The 18205-nt window shown below is 38.8% G+C and overlaps 1 protein-coding gene across 10 annotated transcripts in view; it reads left to right on the forward strand.

Annotated features, from left to right (window-relative positions):
- vav2 (vav 2 guanine nucleotide exchange factor) overlaps positions 1-18205 on the forward strand; it is a 195574-nt gene that overhangs the window by 145820 nt on the left and 31549 nt on the right. For 6 of the 10 annotated variants that reach the window (XM_063478847.1, XM_063478842.1, XM_063478844.1 and 3 more), the window contains exons 5-9: positions 8346-8451; positions 8854-8868; positions 10629-10727; positions 14146-14214; positions 15900-16000. In XM_063478847.1, coding sequence (XP_063334917.1) covers positions 8346-8451; positions 8854-8868; positions 10629-10727; positions 14146-14214; positions 15900-16000 — 390 coding nt within the window. The remainder of the gene's footprint in view (positions 1-8345; positions 8452-8853; positions 8869-10628; positions 10728-14145; positions 14215-15899; positions 16001-18205) is intronic. The other 4 variants (XM_063478845.1, XM_063478846.1, XM_063478849.1 and 1 more) reach the window with 1 other exon arrangement.

The following is an 18205-nucleotide window of genomic DNA, read 5'->3' on the forward strand; positions in this document are numbered from 1 at the left end:
ATGTAGACTTAAACTGAGTTCTGTAATTTAGATTTTTGTGGCAAAGATGAACACAAAAGACTGATGCACTGATGCAACTCACTAAAATTAAATGTTGACCCTTTTTAATTGCTAATCATTGATTATAAAGTTGGATGTGGGAGGTGAATTGTTTTACACTTATGAAATGGCCACAGTGCCAAAGGTTTTACCCTGGGCCCACAAGTTTTGCATATTTATATGCACATATATTTTTTTAATTTTTTAGGCATTGTTTCAAAATATTCAGATTTATAAAGCTATTGAAATTTTTTCATTATAATTTTATGTTGCAACAGATCAATAATATACATTTTACAGTACTTTTTCAACAGCTTATTCTGCATCTACTAAAGCAGCGGTCCCCAACCCCCGGGCCTTGGACCGGTACCGGTCCGTGAGTCGTTTGGTACCGGGCCGCGAGAGTTGAGGCTCAGGTGTGAAATGTATGGTTTTCAGGGTTTTTATCGGTTTTCAGCGTTATTTTGTTATCGTTTTTATCGTTAACTCGGTTTTCCTGGGTCTTTTCACGTGTGTTATGAATAAATCTTCTTTTTTTCGGTACTGGTACTAGTTTTATTTTGTTGTATTTATCCGCGACACCTTAAAGGCCGGTCCATGAAAATATTGTTGGGCATAAACCGGTCCGTGAGTCGTTTGGTACCGGGCCGCGAGAGTTGAGGCTCAGGTGTGAAATGTATGGTTTTCAGGGTTTTTATCGGTTTTCAGCGTTATTTTGTTATCGTTTTTATCGTTAACTCGGTTTTCCTGGGTCTTTTCACGTGTGTTATGAATAAATCTTCTTTTTTTCGGTACTGGTACTAGTTTTATTTTGTTGTATTTATCCGCGACACCTTAAAGGCCGGTCCGTGAAAATATTGTTGGGCATAAACCGGTCCGTGGCACAAAAAAGGTTGGGGACCGCTGTACTAAAGTATGAGTGATATACAGGATATGGTTGTTTTTCATTTGTTCTTTACCCCCATTTTTATGTATAGTTTTACATTGTTTTTTCTAATCTGAATAGGCTCACATGAACCACCGGTTATATAAAAAAAGCATCTGACTATGTAACAGTTCTCTACCTGTCGGTTATATGTGACGCACCTCGCGAAGTTTAAAAGTGAACTGTGATTGTCACTTCCACCAATTTCCTCTAACTGCTTAATTACAGATGCATAGAGCCTTCTGTCACTCTTCCTGTTGCCACGGTAACACCAGCATCACTCCAGGTTTAGCTGCCTCTATACCTCCTTCAGTAACGGGTTGCCTGGTTTGGTGCATATTAGGTGGGTTGGTGGGTTTTTCTGTCTGTGAAAGATGTGCTCAGAGTGGCAGCGATGACAGCAGCCGCTTGACTCGGATTAATGGAAAATAATTAGTTAAAGGCTTTGAGAATGGTGTCATTCATCACAGAAAGATAGGAGGGAGGAGAGCGAGTTATAGAAAGGCGAGCATGCGAGCTATAGATATATGCCTGCTGAATACATAATCATCCTTTAGCATCTTCTCATGCAACAGAAGAGCATGGCTAGCCAAAAAGGCTAGTAATGGATTTAATTCCAGATATGAAGCCCTGAAAACTTGGAACATGGGCTTTTACCATGGAAAATAAACCAAAAGGAAAAAAAAGAAAAGAAAAAGAACATACTTGAGAGGCTGCTTTCCTTTTTTTGTTTTCCTTTTATTTAGAGAAGGAGTTTTCAAGTAGTGAGACACAGAGGGAGAGCCAAGGTGCACAGATACGGCGTGAGGTGAAAAGGACAGCGTGGATGCAGGCTTTCTAAAAATAACACGGTGTGCTCGCAGATTGGCACACAAATTGTACTCCTTATCTAGTACAGAGCAAAGAACAATGGCAGAGATAAAAAAAAAAAGAAAAAAAAGAAAAAGTTGGATTACAAATGACAGCCAACAAAGTGCAACAGCTTGCAGCAGGAAAAGAGACCATTATGCATGGCAGCAGCTATTTCTAACACCTAACATTATCATTAGGAGCCCTGCAAAACTAATTGCAAATCAATAATTGGGTATGATTTCTGTGAACAGTAAATTTTATATATCAATAGACATTTATGTAAATAGAAAACAGCAGGGAATACTCTGTAAAACTGGCTGAACTGTTATATTGAGCCTGTCTTGTTTCAGTTTATCCACTTTGTGGGCTTGCCTCCCTCCAATCTCTGTATTCATGGTGTGTAGCGTGAGCGAGGTTGGTGCTTTTCTCTCTGCGCATTCTTCTTTATAAACTTCAATTCTGTGTGTGGGAGAACAACTTATAAATCATGTTTGGAGCCTATCTAAGAACTCCTGAGGTTCATCAGGATACCGCATGATTTTTAACCAGAGAATTTGAAAACTTGTGGAATAATGCCATGAAACCTGTGAAACAATTTTTTTTGTGTGTGTATAATAAAAAAAAAAGTCAATCTTATTCAATGCTCCCTGTGTTTACCGTGGTTCTAAATACACCTGAAAAGTGACAGTGGTGTGCACTGTCCAGGTTGCTGAAATTACTGCTGAAAGATGCGCTGGTTTTAGTCAGTGTGTACCTCAGTAGCAACAATAGCCCAGCACAGCAAACAGTCACAGGCGTTCCATTATGACACTTGTTATCGACTGCACTAGTGTCTTGCCTCTAACTTTTAACCTCCAAAATGTCCTTTCTCCACTGATGGGTTTTAGCCTCTGTAACCATGGCAGCAGGTTGAGTTAATCTTTTCTTTTTCCTGAAATGGTCAGTGGTGTTGTAACACTTTGCTCTTTGTGTAACCTGTAGGTCCAGAGGGCTGGGTCTTATTAAATTAATCATGCTGCTCTCTAGTGCAGCTGCTCTTGACCTTTTCCACTGAACATCTATGCATTTAGTTTCACCAATGGACACACGCATAATTGATTCATCAGCATGTCCTTCACTTAATACAGTTGGACACAGTAGCACATAGGCCACGCTAGCAATAACCCTGCTCTCAGAGGCTTATTAATTAGTCTGAAATATTGATGCGCACGTGATTTACGACGGGTGCGTGACTGAACTGCGAGAGTGAGAGAGAGGACAGCGATAATCTTCCCGCAGTAATAATTTTTATGGATGTAAAACTATTCTGTGCAACAAGCATCCCAGTGGAGGAAAATAGTGCAATGGCAGGACATATGGTGTCATAAAAACAACAGCATGTAGGAAATAATACTGCAATATTGTCACCAAAAATATTAAGTGTGGAAAAGAAAAGCTGTGTGGGAAAAGTAAAACAGAAATAATACAGCAAACAATAGAAATCATTAAAACTGCATCATTAAGTTTGGTGGGTGCTAACCGCTTTTGACCGATGTCTGTAAAAATGGATTTTGACTTGAGTTTTAAAAACTGACATTATGTCGACTGAGATGAAATGGCTGCTCTGGCCGCTCATGTTGGAATGAAATCAACCTTTTGATTGAACTTGGTGAAGTTCAGAGATTATGTTTAATGTTTTTTCCTAATTCACAATTGTCAAAGCTTTTGCAGGTGATAGGGTCTCTCCTGAACGTAGCGAGGATGAAAAAGAACACGTGTCTGCTTGGCTGAAATTGTTTTTACTCATGAATTGCAGACGTCGTCACGTCACAGCGGTCAAGTTACCCTTTTTTACACGTAACACACAAGAAGAGAGAGAGCTCACATCAGGCACATTCTCACCCCTGCAAATACTGCTTGACTGGTGCTGCTTGGGTAGAGTGAGGCGGCAAGACATGTGATGCCCACTTCTCGATTACCTGAAAATTGCATGTGTCATTTTAGGCATGTGACAGTTTGTCGCAAGAAGATTTCCATAATTACAATATTATGGCCGAAAAATGTCAAATGATACTTTAAGCGGTCATTATGGGCTAACCCAGAAATGTTTAGTGCAAATGAATGGAATGGAGATTTCCTGATAGGTGCACTTATGGTTTATTTGTATATGATGATTTGGCATTCTGCTGGACTGTATCTTTTTCCACAAGTATACTGTATGACTCAGATAGAGGCCAGCCTTCATCCTAATTGAGGTCTCACGGGTTAATATGTTAAACTTTGTGCCTCTCCCCTCTGGCCTCCTCAAGTCAAGTCCTCACATCGTTTAGCTGAGAGTTCTTCCCATCTGGAATGACTCCATCCTGGAATTGACAAACCATGAAATCAGGGTGGATCGGGCACAGTCGCCAAGGGACTCTTGCTCTGCAAAAGGAACACATAGATTTCCATTCCGAAGCATGCACTGTCACAAACCTTTTGTGTCACTCTTTTGCAGTTTATTTTGCTCCATTAATCCCTCAGGCAGGTCGACATGAAAAGTCAATAACATGAAGTGAGCTCAGTTAAGGTTTGTTTTTTTTCTTTCTTTTTCTTAATGCAAGGTATTAAGTAGCATCATGTCTCTAAATGACTGGTATTACATAGTAATAGTATTTATCATCTTTTAATCTTTACAATCAAGGAGAGAAACTGTGCTATTAATGATATCATATGCATTGCTGCCTTTTTGGAAATAGTACAGTATTGATTCCTCTAAGGTTATCAGAATCTGTGCCCGAGGGTGTTGATATCAGGTGCATTCCCAGTTTTTTCCATCAAACTAATGTTTTATATATAGCCAAGATTTCTTTCTATACATTTCCAAAGTATATTAGTGTCCCGATGCAGTATTTCATGCAGTGTAGTGAAACTTTCCCTGCTCATGTGCACATTATCAAAATGCAGTGAATGTACTATAGCGAGGCACATTTGTGGCCCTGAACCTTAAGGAAAGCTCCAGGTTCCATTTATAGTACCTTGCCCCAATATCTGTGCTCTCCTCCGTGGTATATGTGCCAATCCCACAGGCTTTTTTTCCCCACATCCCAGCGAGCTAAACTACTGCCCCATTTATTCTGATTTTGAACTGCACAAATGCAGTTTAGTAGCTACAGTGTGGAGGGCCAGAGCTGGAGCAGAATATTGAAGCAGTAACAAAGAAAAACAACTTTTGAAATTTAAATAAAAATACACAAAGCAGCCAAGCCTTCAGAGACATGTGCTCAGTAGCTCAGATATGATGAGTCACGTTCTACTACCCCCATTCAGTAATGTTAACTCTATGTCATTGAAGGCCGGAAGCACATTACAGCAGGCCAATTGCATGCAAGCACACTAGACAGCCTTTAGCTTGTCACTGTGTAATCAGAGAGAAAATCAGACCCAATTTGTTAGTCCTTAGGTCCTCTACTTCCATTCCTTAATCATTCACTGTGATGGTTACACATGTGCACATGCACATAAATGCAATTTTTATTAAGTATAAAGAAATAAGCTGTATAATTCTCATGTGACTTACTAAACTGGATAGAAATATGTACCTGTTTTCTTGCTCTCTCCCTTTCTAACAGTGTGTGTACACACACACACACATACCCACAGTGTATACACACACAGATTTGATTGATTACACAGACTATGTTGCACAGCCACATCATTAAAACCACCTGCTGGGTGGGTATATTGCTTATATTGGACCAGAACAGCTCAGACGGTCCCACCTGGACGTTTGCAGCCAATGCTTGACGTCTTGCGTCTTGTCAGGCAGGGCCTCTGTGGCTCAGGATTGTACCCCCCAGTCTTCTCGATTGCATTAAGATTTGCAGCGATTGGAGGCTGGATCAATGCCTTGGGCTGTTTCGTTGTGTTCCTCAAGCAGTTCCTGAGCAGTATTTGCGGTGTCCTGTGCTAGTAAAACCTTAATAGCAGCATCCTCCCCCAGGGGATGTGCTTGTTCTTGAACAATGTTGGTGGGTGGTGCATTTCAAAAGGAAAATACATACAAATTCCAGGACCAAAAAATGCTCAGCAGTGTGGTGATGATTGCTATTCACTTTACTTGTTAATTGCTTTAACATTACTGATATGACAACTGTTGTAAAACACCTCCCTTCCAATGTTGTCTCAATGCTATTTTGCAACAATCTATTATAATCAACAAGGAAAATGTCATAATGAATATTGGTTGTCTAAATGCAAGCAAGATAAAATATATTGTATACCTGCTGGCATATAAGTAAAACACATATTAGTAAAACATGGCATGATGCTTTGAATATGGATTGAAATAAGTTTAGCTTTCATAATCAGTTACGCATCTGGTGCATCAGTGTAATGCAGTAATTACTCATTAATCATTAATAAGAACATGCATATACTTTGAACTGACTTGCTAAAAATGATCAGTGACAAACTGAAGAACTAAGAGAGATGAAGAAGCTAACAGATGTTAACAAATGTTCCAGTAAGCCAAACTTTCTCTAATAGATAAAAACTAACCAGATATTACAAACTTTCTATTCGATCTCTTAACTGGCAACATTCATGTCACTACACTAGACCTCCCTCATATAAAGCTCTTTCTGAGGAATTAAACAAAAAAATAAGTGAATTACCTGCTTTCCAAAGAGCCTTTCTCTTATGCCGCTCATCTGTGTCTGTGGAGAGTGCTGTAGTCTCAAAGTTCAGAGAGGAGATACTGAAGGGACAGCATCAGGTGGCCATTGTCCTCCCACGCAGCCTTCTCAGTATTCAACATGAGACACTTTTACTTAATGAAGAAAGATGGAGCGCAGTGCTGATAGTGAACCAAGTCACCTCAATTAAAACTTCAAACGCACCTGAGCATCAGCATTACGGTAAAGCTGCATGTTTGATTGAGGGCATTTCTCTCACTTCGCTTTTTTTCCCCTCCCCTGACAGCTCGTCTGTTCAGACTGAGTGAAAGCAGGGATGCCATTGCCTTGATGGCAGGTGTAGAAGGTCACATCACAGTGGATGGAATCCACCAACCTACAAACAAGATTTCTTTTTTTTTCTTTTTTTTTAGACCTGTGCCACAAAATCTCGTTTTCAAATATGCATGAATTAATAAATCTTATGAAAGCTCAACAAAATAACCAATTTCAGTGATCTTAAAGGGGAAATAGGATTTTGTGGTCCGGATCTGGTTGTTTTGGTATAATGGCAGCCGGGTTATGGCCCCCATTAGCCAGACTGCAGTTAGGTTTGTGCTTCAAGAATGCACAAACAGGCAGGTTTATGTGCTAGGGATCACATGCACATCCATTTGGACGATGCAGCATTCATCCAAGAAGAGCAAACCCTCTTCTTTCTTGTTCTCACTCAGAGAGGTCAGAGTACAAAACAGCATCCCCTGAGCTGGTGTTCTGCTCAAGGACATTCAAAAAGAGCGGATGCTCGCTGAGCCTCAACCTTAGGCGTCCTTTTCCTGAGGATTTCAGGGCAGCGAAGGTTGGGAATTATAACAAAAGATGGAGGTGGATGGTACATTTGTGTGTCCTAGTTGTCAACCCTCACAGAAACTGGAGGTCAGCACAGAGCGTGGAAGCAATTAAGATATATTTTTTTCCTTTAGTGACTAAATTTGCATCCCTTTTGGGAGTCAGACCACCATTAAAGTTAATAACACACACATATTTTTAGATGCATGTGATATTTCCCATGTTCACCATGAATAAATGTCCATATATTTGTTTAGAAATCACGATCAAACCAACCTTCAGAATCAAGTACAGTAATTAATAGCTTATTCATCATGCTCTAAACTAATTATAAAAGAATGGGCTTCACCATTGAAGTTCGCTGAATCTATGGCAACTTATTGTAATACAAGAACATTACGCTCCCTGTGTCTGAATACAGCCTAGGTAAATGGAATTTTGTTTAAACAAGCGAGCAAGTTCAAACAGTTGCCCTCCGTTATTTAGCAGGCAACTCTACCTTTATTTATTTACAGTATTTAATCATTTATTTCCCTTTTGCGACTTAAAGCTCCCTTCTTATTAACTGCATCGACATGGGCCCTTTGCCAAAGTGTTTTCCTGCTGCGGGATCCCTGCCGCCTCAATAAGTTTCCCAAACAATAATTGCTTATACGGAGCAGGGGGAGACACAGTTTTGGCTCACAGAGCATGAGAATCTTTCCCAGGAGATCCTCCTCTCCACAGTAACTGTCGGTGCTCTGCTGGCTGCTTGCCTAATTAAAGGTCAGTGAGCTAGCTGGGTGCCAAAGCAACATAAATACATTAAAGAGAGATGCCACTTCATAACTTATTGGAGCTTTGTGAACACCAGGTTCTGTGTTCCCTTGCCTGGATCACTAGTATCCTTCAGGCAGGGCTTGTTAAGGATAACAAGCTGGCTCACCTGCTCTGTGCACTCAAAGAAGTTTGACGTGGAAGTGTGAGAAAAGACTGTTTATCATTTGGTTTTGAAGATTGGTGGTTAGATGGACTTGTTCATCTAAAGTGCATGTGTTTTCCCCCAGTGAACATGACTTGGGTGAGGATGACATCTATGACTGTGTGCCATGCGAGGATGATGGGGATGACATCTATGAGGACATCATTAAAGTGGAAGTACGACAACCCATGGTGAGAACTCTGCCCTGTTTTATCATTAGGGACTTTTTTTCTTTTCACAATTACTGATTGCGTTTTTTGTTGTTTTTTTTTTAATATACTGTACAAATGTGCTACGTGAAGGTCTATGACTAAATCACTGCAACTCTCCCGACTCTTTGGAAGAATTTTCTTTTGCATGATTTCATTTTACCATAACGAATTGCATTACAGGAATGCAATGAACTAATAGTGCCAGAGGAAACACCCCCACTCACTTTTAACTAGCTTTAGATTATTTCTGTGGTCGACCTTGTCATTGTCGTATGGTATCTGCATGACATCGTGTCTCTAAACTCAACTGTAGCAGATGTCTCTTTCATAATCAGTGACAAATTTTTACTTCTGACTTGCTTTGCTTTTCTCATGCTGCAGATCAGATACATGCAGGTGAGTGCCACTGTGCTTGTGACTCACAACACCCTGTCAGCAAATTCCCTCCACCACCTTATTTAAAACCAACTCCTAGCATCCCAAGAGAAAGATCTGCCAATTAAGTTACTGACCGTTAGACCGATGGTGAACGATACCCCATCTGGTTCAGTCTGACTCAGAGCTAGTGACTTCAGCTCTGTGACTGCAGTGCTAACTGACTTCAGCTAGCATCGCCAGCTGCCACACTAAAGCAAATAAACAATATCCTGCTGGCTTTGAACCCTACTTCTCGGATTGGTTGATCCTGTGCTGGCCTAAGGCCTGGACTGGACTTGTATTTTTGCATTGTTAGTGCCAGTTTTCGTATTACCAGCACTGGTTATCAACAGCCAGATCTACTCCAGATGGCTTAGATATTAATTCCTCAGGGTGCTCATAATCATACTACAACATAAAAAAAGAAAATCTATGGAAACAAAGCCTCTGTGTGTGGGTGTGTTTCGCCATGATCAACAGGGTTTCTCACTTACAGTATACTGTTCTTTCAACAAAGCATGCACATATATGCACATTTGAAGATGGAGACATCAGGCCCTCTGTAGAAGTTTAACTCTTTTTCACATCTTAACCTGGCTCCATCACAGCATGCCTGCTTGCATTGTTTTGCCTTGACAAAGTTGGATTCATGTACATTTCTTTACACATGTCTTCTTAAACCAGCTAACCCACACATACAGTGACTCTCAAAAACTCATTATTTTGCATCCTTCTGTCATAGCCAGTGTCATCACCATCTCTAGCCATGGCACCAGCTGTGCTAAATATTTAGAAATTTATCTTTGACCTAATCAGATACTTTAAAAAAAATCATTCCCAGAAGGATGATTCTGGTCATCTGGATGTATAGCTTTCATCACTCATCCAGTCTCAGCTGACTGCAGGTTTCCCCAACCCTATGAACAATAGTTACATAACCACTGTTTGTAAAGTTGAGGAAACCTGTGGGGAAAACTCTGTTCAGCTGCCTGCAGTTGAACAGAATCACTTCTCTGGATTATCGAGCATGTATCAAAACATCTAATTTTACATTTATTTCTGCTTGTTTTAACAGAAAAACAACAATAATTGGGTGTTAGATTTTTGGGGGGGTTAGATTTGTTCCTACTGTCTCAGCTTTTAAAAAATTTCTTAAGTGTGGAAAAATCATAGGCTACATAAAAAAAGATGTTGATGATGAAGGGTGGATCATCCTGGCAAAGGAAAGCACAGCTGACTATAAGTTGTGTAAACTGTCAGATGAAGTCTAAATTCATTTTGTCAGTATTTCATTATGTTTGCAGAGTAAAGGAGTTTACATGCAAATTGACTAAAAGTGGCTGTATTGGAAGACTGCACTGCATTATCTCTTGCTGATAACGCAAGTCGACAGCCTTGATGGATTACACGACACAAACACTTTGTCATAAGTCTGCTAATAGCTTTTCATACAGTTGGGAATTCATAAAAACAACAGTCAGCTGTTATAGCAGTAGTGTTATACAAAAATTTCCCAAAAATATTTCAAGCACAGGTTGAAGAAAGTGTTGCAGAATTTGACTGAAACATCAAAACATTGTGTGGTCCTTTAAATTGCCAACTAGTGATGCTGACCCTGTTATTTTAGCCTTTAATGTACTCTAAGTAACATGTAAAAAATAATCACTGAAACAATTAGCAATATATAACTGTTCAAAGCGATTGTCGTCACTGATTATTTTGTCTGATTCTCACTGCAGAAAATGGGTATGACAGAAGATGACAAGAGAAACTGCTGCTTAGTGGAGATCCAGGAAACTGAAGCAAAGTACTACAAGACTTTAGAGGACATTGAGAAGGTGAGTTTACGAATACAGCTCTATTTGAGTTTCTGATAAGCGTGCATTTTCACATTGGCACAACCATGCAATGCTTGAATTTTCCTTCGTCACTTCTTTGTTGGTGGTTCAGACCTTTGGGCAGGGTCACAGCATGGAAATGTCATATATATTTGAACACAAATGTCATGGACGTAGATCAATATGATTATTATTATCTCAGCTTCCAAGGATGACACTGATCCCTAAGCCTTTAGGTACACATCACATATGAGAGAACATACTCTATATGTGTCGGGGAAAAATAAACATTTCTGAAATAATTAATCATAAAATTTGTTTATATGCATGCTTCTCCACCCACCTTAAATGCGTTTTATTCTTTGTGTGTTGAAGTTTATCACAGGTGATTGTTCTTACTCCACACAGTATTTGTATGAAAGAGTGTAATGATCATCTCTGGCAAAGAGAAGGGAGCAGCGTCAGATTATATTTATTCACAAGGCTCTGCTGCAAAGATTGCCTGCTCTGTGATTACATTTAAACACAGTAATTATATCAGGTCATTGTAACATTAGCTGTGACTTATTCACATCGAGCTTAGAAAAACTGATTAATACTTTGCTGCCTACAAAGGGAATATACTACAATAAAAATGATATTTTATTTTATTTTTATTTTATTCACTTATTCCACTAGAACATTTTAGAAGGTTATATTTATTTTTCTGCACCTACCCCTGCACATTATTTTCTTATTGTCTGTAGTGCTGTGCAGAAATCTTGAGTCACCTTCATTTCTTTACATTTTCTTTCCAGGGAGCCAGACTTTTTTTTCTTCTATTTTTTCTATTTTGTTTCTTTTGTGTGTGTGGGGGTTTTGTTTGTTTTTTTTATTGGTCTTCAGCAACAGGTCTTCAGGTTTTTCTGCAAGTGTTTCTTCTTGGGCAGTGGCTGTCTTTTTTTTTCAGTGATGTTTTTAGTACAGTCCTTGTAGCAGACTGACTTTCAAAATAATTTGAATAGTTATTTAAGTCATTTAAATGACTAAAGCAAAAAATAGTTCAGGCATTAAAAAGACACCCAACTCGAGAACCACTGCTGTCTGCACATAGCAGACAACTTGGCAAAAAACTGGTTTAAAATGATATCTTTAGGCATTTTGTTAATAGTAATCTAGAAAAACTAATAAACAATATCAAAAAAGAACCACGTTAAAATAGAATAAAAATAAATGAAAACATAAATAACAAAAGAATGCCAGGAGGCCTAACTGAGAAAGACACGTTTTGCAATGTCTTGCAAGAAGCCCTGAGAACATCCTAAAGACTAAAAGAATTACAAGAAAGCTTTTCTAAGAGAGTTCTGTCTGTCTTGAATTATAAATTTGGCCATACCAAATACTGGCTGTCAAGTTCAGCAGAATTGTACAAACCTTGTTTTTCCCCTATATTCTATATTTCTGTTTATGTTTGTGTGTTTCAATAAATCACTACACCTATTTTGGATTTTTCTAACAAAATATAAAAAAATGGATTAAAGACTTTTTCACATTACTGTATAATGTGTCTTTGTGGTACATGTCTGTCTGTCTGACTAATTTAAAAAAATATATATATTTAGCAGATGTAACACAGAAAGCTAGAAACAGCCTTGACTTGAAAACATTCACTTTTATGTAATTGTAGCACAATTGGTCACAATTCATTTTAGCTTATTAGAGAATGACATTGAAACATTCTCACAGTTATCCAGGACTAAAGTCTCGGTGTGTCTTCTGAATATGAGCCGTGAAGTTTGCTGTTGCAGGGAGGAGATTTAGCACAGGACACACAACATTTTACAAAGTACACTGTAAAAAAAAAATCCTAATATAAAAGTATTTTACTGTGTATTTTACAGTTTTGTTCTGTTCTTCTAGAATATCATTAAATTTACATAAAGAGACTGTGATTTCACATTTCAAATGTAAATTAACGTAAAATCACTGTAATGTAATAAAACATAATTTTCTTGTTTTTTAAATGTATTTGTCTGTACATATGCATATTTAGATTGTTAAAATACATTCACAAATGTATCATGATTTCGCAAATATTTGTCCGTTATTTGAAAGATTGAACTGTTAAACTCAAATGTAATGCTATGGAAAAATATATAAAATGATTCTCATAAACTTTTTTTACATCAAATAATAATTATTATTATTGCTATTTAGGGCGATCGTGGCTCAAGAGTTGGCAGTTCGCCTTGTAATCAGAAGGTTGCCGGTTCGAGCCCTGTCGTTGTGTCCTTGGTCAAGACACTTTACCTACCGCCTACTGGTGATGGCCAGAGGGGCCGATGGTGCGATATGGCAGCCTCGCCTCTGTCAGTCTGTCCCAGGGCATGCAATCCATTATTATTTAAACCAACTGTTAACCGTATATTTCTGTACATTTAAGTATTATTATTCATATTGCCACATTCATTGACCTTGTTTATAGGTAATTTCATTGTTTAATCACATTAAAATGTTCCTAATTTAATGTTTAAAAGCACATGAAAAAGGCAAAATCCCATGTAAAATTAGGGCAACAAACTGTATTGTCATTACTGAAAATAACCGTATTTTTATGTGAAAGTTATTTTCTGTTATTTTATGGTATTATTTTGGCGCCCCAGCTGCCGGAATATTACTGTTTTTTTAAGATGTTTTTTCTAACAGTGTAGTATGATTACCGTTTACCGAGAAAATCAAAAACAAATATTCTGTCTATAACAACAAATTTTCTGTGCTCAAAGACTCAGATCCTCACACATGCACACAAACTCACGCATACGTTTGAGCTTTCACGGTGTAGTAATAAACCATCGCTGAGATCGGCGCTGCTATCGCATCAGTTTCCGCGTTGACAGATTTCATTCACGATTTCATGGAGCGCCACAAATCATCCGCTCCGCTAATTTCATTAAACTAAATGTGCATCCTGTGTTTCCCACACCAGACCAGCACAAGTCTAAATTAGAATAAATAACCTTCTTATGATCAGAGGACTCGTTAAGCTTAATTGAGTTGGGGTTAATAAACCCAGTTATCTTTGCGTTGCTTCTTAGTTGATCTATTTGTTATCATTATGATGATGAAATGTGACAACCATAAAGCAGCGTTAGAGAAATAAAAAGCATATTTTTTTCCTCTCTAAGCATAAGTGGGCTTCGTAAACAACAGCTGTATGTATTTATTGCACACTTAGCCCTCAAAAGGATTTTTTACAACACACACTCTGAGATTTTTGTAGGTCATTTTCACAGATCTGTGAACTGTTCACACATGACATGAGAGAAAATGGCAGTTATAGTGTTTGTTTGTAAAAGGGAAATCTGTGGCTATTCAAAAATTAAAAAAAAAAATAAAATCACTGATTTTCTTTCTTTTTTTTCTTTTTTTTTCCTCCAAGAATTACATGATCCCACTGAGGCAAGTCTTGAGTCCACAGGACATGGAGGCTATCTTTGTAAACCTGGAGGTGAGTAACCACTCTACAAGACAACATAATGCCAGTGCGGCACACCTGGATGCGTTTCACACCAAGCGAATAACTCGACATGTGTATGGATGGCTGAAAGAATGATGGGATCTATTGTTTATATTTACTGTATATTAAGGGTGCAAAGCTGTGAAAATTCATGCTTTGCTTTGGGCTGAGTGTGTTGTCATTGCTCAGTGTTTTCGTCACGGCCAGAGTAGAAAACAGTCAACATTCCTGCCGAGAAAATATGCCTCATTGGTGTAAAATACCACCACGCACTCTGGACCACATGTGGTACAGAGTTACATTAAATTATGTTAATGAGTCACACTGTTTTGCTGACCTGTAACAAACAAAGCGGCTGTAGTTTATTTGAGTCTCTCCTATAATGAGTATTTATAGTTCAATTTGGCCCTGAACTGTAAATACTCATTGTGTTTGTTTTAATGTGTGTAACAGTATTCCCGATCAAATTCTCTATGAGCAATGACTATTTGCTAGAAATTACATTGCCCAGCTTCTCCCAGGTTTATGCATTATGTCTGAGAGCTTCAGATTGCTTATGGAGATTTGAAAGTGGTGATAAAGTAGCAGGGATTTTTACTTGCTTGTTCACAAGAAATGTTGAATAATCTTGGGTTATAAAATATATTAAATAACTGTAATATGCTATAAATGTTTAGCCATCTTTGTGAAAAAAGTCTATACTGCTGATCTCCTCTGTTCTCTTTTTCTGGGACATAGAAGAGCCACATAGACACACAGCTTTCTGGCACTTAGGCAACATAACCTAAATAGCAAAGATGATCACATTCAGAAGGAATGTGATCATCTAAAAATACAGCTTCTCAACTATATCTTCACTTAGCAATCTGAACTAATTAGAGTTTAATAGAGAGGGCAACAATGTGTACTAAATGTTTCAAGATGAGTTCTTGTATCAGTTAATTAAACTTTATTTGCACCTTTCATCCTGGTTGCACTTTGAAGTGCTTCACACAGGACCAAATAGCTGAAAATCAGACAGAGCATTAATGCAAATATCTAATCAGCCACTCAGATGGCAGTAACCCAGCACATTAAGGCATGTAGACACGGTCAAGACCTGCCGAAGTTTAAGTAGAGCACCAGGGGCTGAAAGGTGATTTAATGGACTTTCAATGTGGTATGGCTATTAGCTGCTGGACTGGTTGGTCTTGGTATTTTAGACACTGCTTATTTGGTGGGCTTTTTTCACACACAACCATCTCTAGGGTTTACAGAGAATAGTCTGAAAAAGAGAAAATATCCAGTGAGCAGCAGTTGCCTGTGAGAAAGCGTCTTGTTCATACCAGAGGTCAGAAGAGAATGTCCAGGCTGCTTCAAGCTGAGGAAGGCAACAGTAACTCAAATAGCCACTCGTAATAACCAATGAATGCTGAAGAGCACCTCCGAATACAATGAACCTTGAAAAAAGATCAGCTACTGTACTAAAGCTACAGTTTGCACAGCCTCACTAAATTTTCTATAGTACAAGACTGGAAAAGTTGTCTGGTCTGATGAGTCTCAATTTCAGCTACAACATTTGGATTGTAGGATCATAAACAACATGAAACCATGGATCCGTCCAGCCTTGTATCAATGTTTCAGGCTGGGGGTGATGATGAAATTCTACTTTCTTTTTATTGTTATTTTTCCTTTAGGATGTGATCAAAGTCCACTTTGCTCTCTTGCGAGCCATTGAAATGAACATGGTCAGTGGAGGAAGTGGCCTGGGGAAGATCTTTCTCGACTTCAAAGAAAGGTTGGTATCCAGACATTGCTGTGTTGTGTTTGTTCATAGACATCCTGTGCTTTTCTGTGTTCTGTGTATGGGATTTTAAAATCCACTTATAGTTTAGAGGCTGTGGCATTTTTCTGCCTTTACTTTCAAATTTAGGAAGCAGCATCAAGTTGAGGATCCACGAATCAGTGGATTGAAGGGATTAGTGTTCAAGGGAGAAGTCGATTAAAATGAACCGGTTTAATGAAAAAGCTGAGAGAGCATGTACACCATTGTTGTCCATCAGAGTGTATACTCAAAGGATTGCATTACCTTGACAAAATTATATTCCTTTATATTAGTCTTTCCACTTATTCGACCACCATCTGTCTATTTTACCCACGTATTAACTGTTCTCTGATTTCTACTGTCAGGTGCTCAGGAGGTGGTTGCTCTCTCTCTCTCTCTCTCTCTCTCTCTCTCCATATATACAGTCAGGTCCATAAATATTGGGACATCGACACAATTCTAACATTTTTGGCTCTATACACCACCACAATGGATTCCAAATGAAACGAACAAGACATGCTTTAACTGCAGAGTGTCAGCTTTTATTTGAGGGTATTTACATCCAAATCAGGTGAACGGTGTAGGAATTACAACAGTTTGCAAATGTGCCTCCCACTTCTTGAGGGACCAAAAGTAATGGGACAGAATAAGAACCATAAATCAAACATTCATTTTTTAATACTTGGTTGCAAATCCTTTACAGTCAATCACAGCCTGAAGTCTGGAACACATAGACATCACCAGACGCCGGGTTTCATCCCTGGTGATGCTCTGCCAGGCCTCTACTGCAACAGTCTTCAGTTCCTGCTTGTTCTTGGGGCATTTTCCCTTCAGTTTTGTCTTCAGCAAGTGAAATACATGCTCAATCGGATTCAGGTCAGGTGATTGACTTGGCCATTGCAAAACAGTCCACTTCTTTCCCTTCAAAAACTCTTTGGTTGCTTTTGCAGTATGCTTTGGGTCGTTGTCCACCTGCACTGTGAAGCGCCGTCCAATGAGTTTTGAAGCATTTGTCTGAATATGAGCAGATAATATTGCACGAAACACTTCAGAATTCATTGTGCTGCTTTTGTCAGCAGTCACATCATCAATAAATACAAGAGAACCAGTTCCACTGGCAGCCATACATGCCCACGCCATGACACTTCCACCACAATGCTTCACTGATGAGGTGGTATGCTTAGGATCATGAGCAGTTCCTTTCCTTCTCCATACTCTTCTCTTCCCATCACTCTGGTACAAGTTGATGTTGGTCTCATCTGTCCATAGGATGTTGTTCCAGAACTGCGACGGCTTTTTCAGATGTCGTTTGGCAAACTCTAATCTGGCCTGCCTGTTTTTGGGGCTCACCAAAGGTTTACATCTTGTGGTGAACCCTCTGTATTCACACTGGTGGAGTCTTCTCTTGATTGTTGACTCTGACGCACATACACCTGCCTCCTAGAGAGTGTTCTTGATCTGGCCAACTGTTGTGAAGGGTGTTTTCTTCACCAGGGAAAGGATTCTTTGGTCATCCACCACAGTTGTGTCCCGTGGTCTTCCTAGTTTTTTGGTGTTGCTGAGCTCACCAGTGCGTTCCTTCTTTTTGGGAATGTTCTAAACAGTTGTTTTGGCCACGTCTGATGTTTTTGCTATCTCTCTGATGGGTTTGTTTTGTTTTTTCAGCCTAATGATGGCTTGCTTCACTGGTAGTGACAACTCTTTGGATCTCATCCTGGCAGTTGACAGCAACAGGTTCAAAAAGCAAACAGCACACTTGAAATGAACTCTGGACCTTTTATTTGTTCATTGTAATTGGGGTAATGAGGGAATAACACACACCTGGCCATGGAACAGCTGAGAAGCCAATTGTCCCATTACTTTTGGTCCCTTAAGAAGTGGGAGGCACATATACAAACTGTCATAATTCCTATACTGTTCACCTGATTTGGATGTAAATACCCTCAAATAAAAGCTGACAGTCTGCAGTTAAAGCATGTCTTGTTCGTTTCATTTGGAATCCATTGTGGTGGTGTATAGAGCCAAAAATGTTAGAATTGTGTCGATGTCCCAATATTTATGGACCTGACTATATATATATATATATATATATATATATATATATATATATATATATATATATATATATATATATATATACACATATATATATATATACACATACACATGTATATATAC

This window comes from Pelmatolapia mariae, linkage group LG7 (assembly GCF_036321145.2).
Source record: "Pelmatolapia mariae isolate MD_Pm_ZW linkage group LG7, Pm_UMD_F_2, whole genome shotgun sequence".
Classification (NCBI taxonomy): Eukaryota; Metazoa; Chordata; class Actinopteri; order Cichliformes; family Cichlidae; genus Pelmatolapia; species Pelmatolapia mariae.